This window comes from Clytia hemisphaerica, unplaced genomic scaffold, assembly GCF_902728285.1.
Source record: "Clytia hemisphaerica strain Z4C2 unplaced genomic scaffold, Clytia hemisphaerica genome assembly, whole genome shotgun sequence".
Lineage (NCBI taxonomy): Eukaryota > Metazoa > Cnidaria > Hydrozoa > Leptothecata > Clytiidae > Clytia > Clytia hemisphaerica.
In genome coordinates, this window is record NW_027104597.1 from 656,304 (window position 1) to 658,659 (window position 2,356).

Consider the following 2,356-nt stretch of genomic DNA (forward strand, 5'->3'; position numbering starts at 1 on the left):
CCCAAATTTTGTAAATTCATTGTTAATCCCTACCACTTTAACCCTACCTGAAGGACCACCAATGATTTTGTTGGCGTGGTGGACTAGGGAGCTGCGTGGAGGGGCAGTTTTCCCATGTTTTGGTCAACTAAGCTCGATGTCATTTGCGCTCTCTCTCTCATAATCATCTCTCTCTTTCTCTTTCTCTCGTTCTGGTTTAGCTTCAAATCTAATTGACCCTTAAATTCTTTGTCTAGTTATGTGTTAGTCTCATTCATCTTGCTTTTTTCCTTCATTTCATAGCAAGATAAATAAATATATGAAAACAAAAATGGCCAACAGGATCCCCCCATCTGGAAGTATTTTGGACCAACTACTTGGATTAAATATCCCACCACCACCTGCACCACCTGCATCACTGGCAGATTCAGATGCCACCGTGGCATATGTCAATATTTTTTCATGATTCTCATGGCCCATGTACAAGAATTAGGATTGAGTTTCGAAATTCAAGCAAAGATTGAGTTTCTGCCACCGTTATCCAGTAGCAGAAAAGTTCTGGAAATTTGCCTGTCTACAGATTATTTATTAGATTCTCAGAAAACTTTGAATTTTCTCTTACAAAAGGCTGGTGAATGTGAATAGGAAGGGGTGAAAGCGGAGATGGTAATTCAGGAAGACGTGTTAGACAATCCAGGAGGAGACGATTTAGATGATTTAGACAATGCAGAAGGAGACGTATTAGACAATCCAGGAGGGGACGATTTAGACGATTTAGACAATGCAGGAGGAGACGGTTTAGACGATTTAGACAATCCAGGAGGCAATCCAGGAGGAGACAATTTAGACGATTTAGACAATCCAGGAGGCAATCCAGGAGGAGACGATTTAGACGATTTAGACGATTTAGACAATGCAGGAGAAGACAATTTAGACGATTTAGACAATGCAGGAGGAGAAGATGATGAAATAGCAGGTGGCAATCCGCAGGTCGGAAGAGGTGGCAATCCGCAGGTCAGAAGAGGTGGCAATCCGCAGGTCGGAAGAGGTGGCAATCCGCAGGTCGGAAGAGGACACCCTTATGCTAGGCGAGGGCGTGGTCGTGGAGGGCGTGGTCGTGGTCAAGGTGGTAGAGGAAACTGGCGTGGAAATGGGCAAGGAAATGGGCGTGTTGGTATGATGGGAGAGCAGCTGCTTGCTCTCTTCCATCACCAGCTGCAGACATTCAACAATCTGTAATTTTTTCCTGTTCTGTTTGTTTCTGTTCATTTGTTCATTTTTACTGTACTTAATTTGATGATTGATAAGTCAAAAGGATAGAGAAGTCTCTTAATAATTTTTGAACTTTTCCAAAAAATTATTTTCTGAAGATGATCTTTCAAGGGATATAAAGTTTTAGTTTTTTATATTATTATTATATACATTACATATTATTATGCAGACATTCAACAACCTGCAATTCAGTTTTTTCTGTCTGTTTGTTTCTTCGTTAATTTTATTGTACCTAATTTGATTTTATGTTTTTTTAACTCAAAGGGATGGAGAAGTCCTTAATAATTTTTGAACTTTCTTAAAAAAAATTTTCTGAAGATGACATTTCAAGGGATTTTAAGTGGTATTTTTTTACTTTCTATGTACAGTTTTAAAATGAAAATCTTAAAAAGTTATGCATTATGTCTTTGCCTACTTGACACTTTACTATGTCATTTTACTATATAACATAAAGTTTTAAATGTTATATATTATATTTTGTTATATTTTGTTACATTATTTATTGATATTTCAAGAGATTTTTAGAAAATATTTTTTGCAGCAAAAACATTCACATATCGGAATACTAATGTTTCTTTCTGTCTTTTACTCTTAAGATGCTTATGCTTTTTATGGGGTAATTTTTGAACACTTCACAAATTAAAAAAATCTTGATTTAAAAAGTTAATATAATATACTAGAGTGATTATTTTGAACACAAAGCTAAAACGTTTTGACCTTCGTTTCGATTTTTCACAAAAATAAACAATTGATTCTACAAGTTCTTTATTGATATGTTATAATGCACTTTTTTCATAATTTGTTTTTAGAGAAAAAATATTACTGAAATGGAATACATGATGGATGTGTTGAATTAAATTCATTCAATCATTGTTGGAGAAATGGTTTATCAGTATTGCATGAACACTTGGTATTCCTATTATTGTGCTGGACCAGGATCCTGAAAATTAAATAAAGAGGTGATTAGAATATAGAAAATACAAATTAACGGGAGCTTTCTTACACAAGATGTTCATTTTGCTTTTGTAGAGCTATTCTGGAATTTTAAGAGAAAAGCAGTCACTATAGCAAAGGTTTGAGTAATTTTTAGTTTTTTGCCTAAATT

General features: G+C 35.1%; 1 protein-coding gene across 1 annotated transcript; it reads left to right on the forward strand.

Moving 5' to 3' along the window:
* The first annotated feature begins 642 nt into the window (after positions 1-642).
* On the forward strand, positions 643-1,218 carry LOC136824083 (putative carbonic anhydrase 2). The gene has a single exon (XM_067080245.1). The coding sequence runs from the start codon at positions 643-645 to the stop codon at positions 1,216-1,218; it is 576 nt and encodes a 191-aa protein (XP_066936346.1).
* Positions 1,219-2,356: the final 1,138 nt, after the last annotated feature.

Coding starts and splice junctions, on each gene's coding strand:
- LOC136824083 (XM_067080245.1), top strand. CDS start 643: ATGGTAATTCAGGAAGACGTGTTAGACAATCCAGGAGGAGACGATTTA.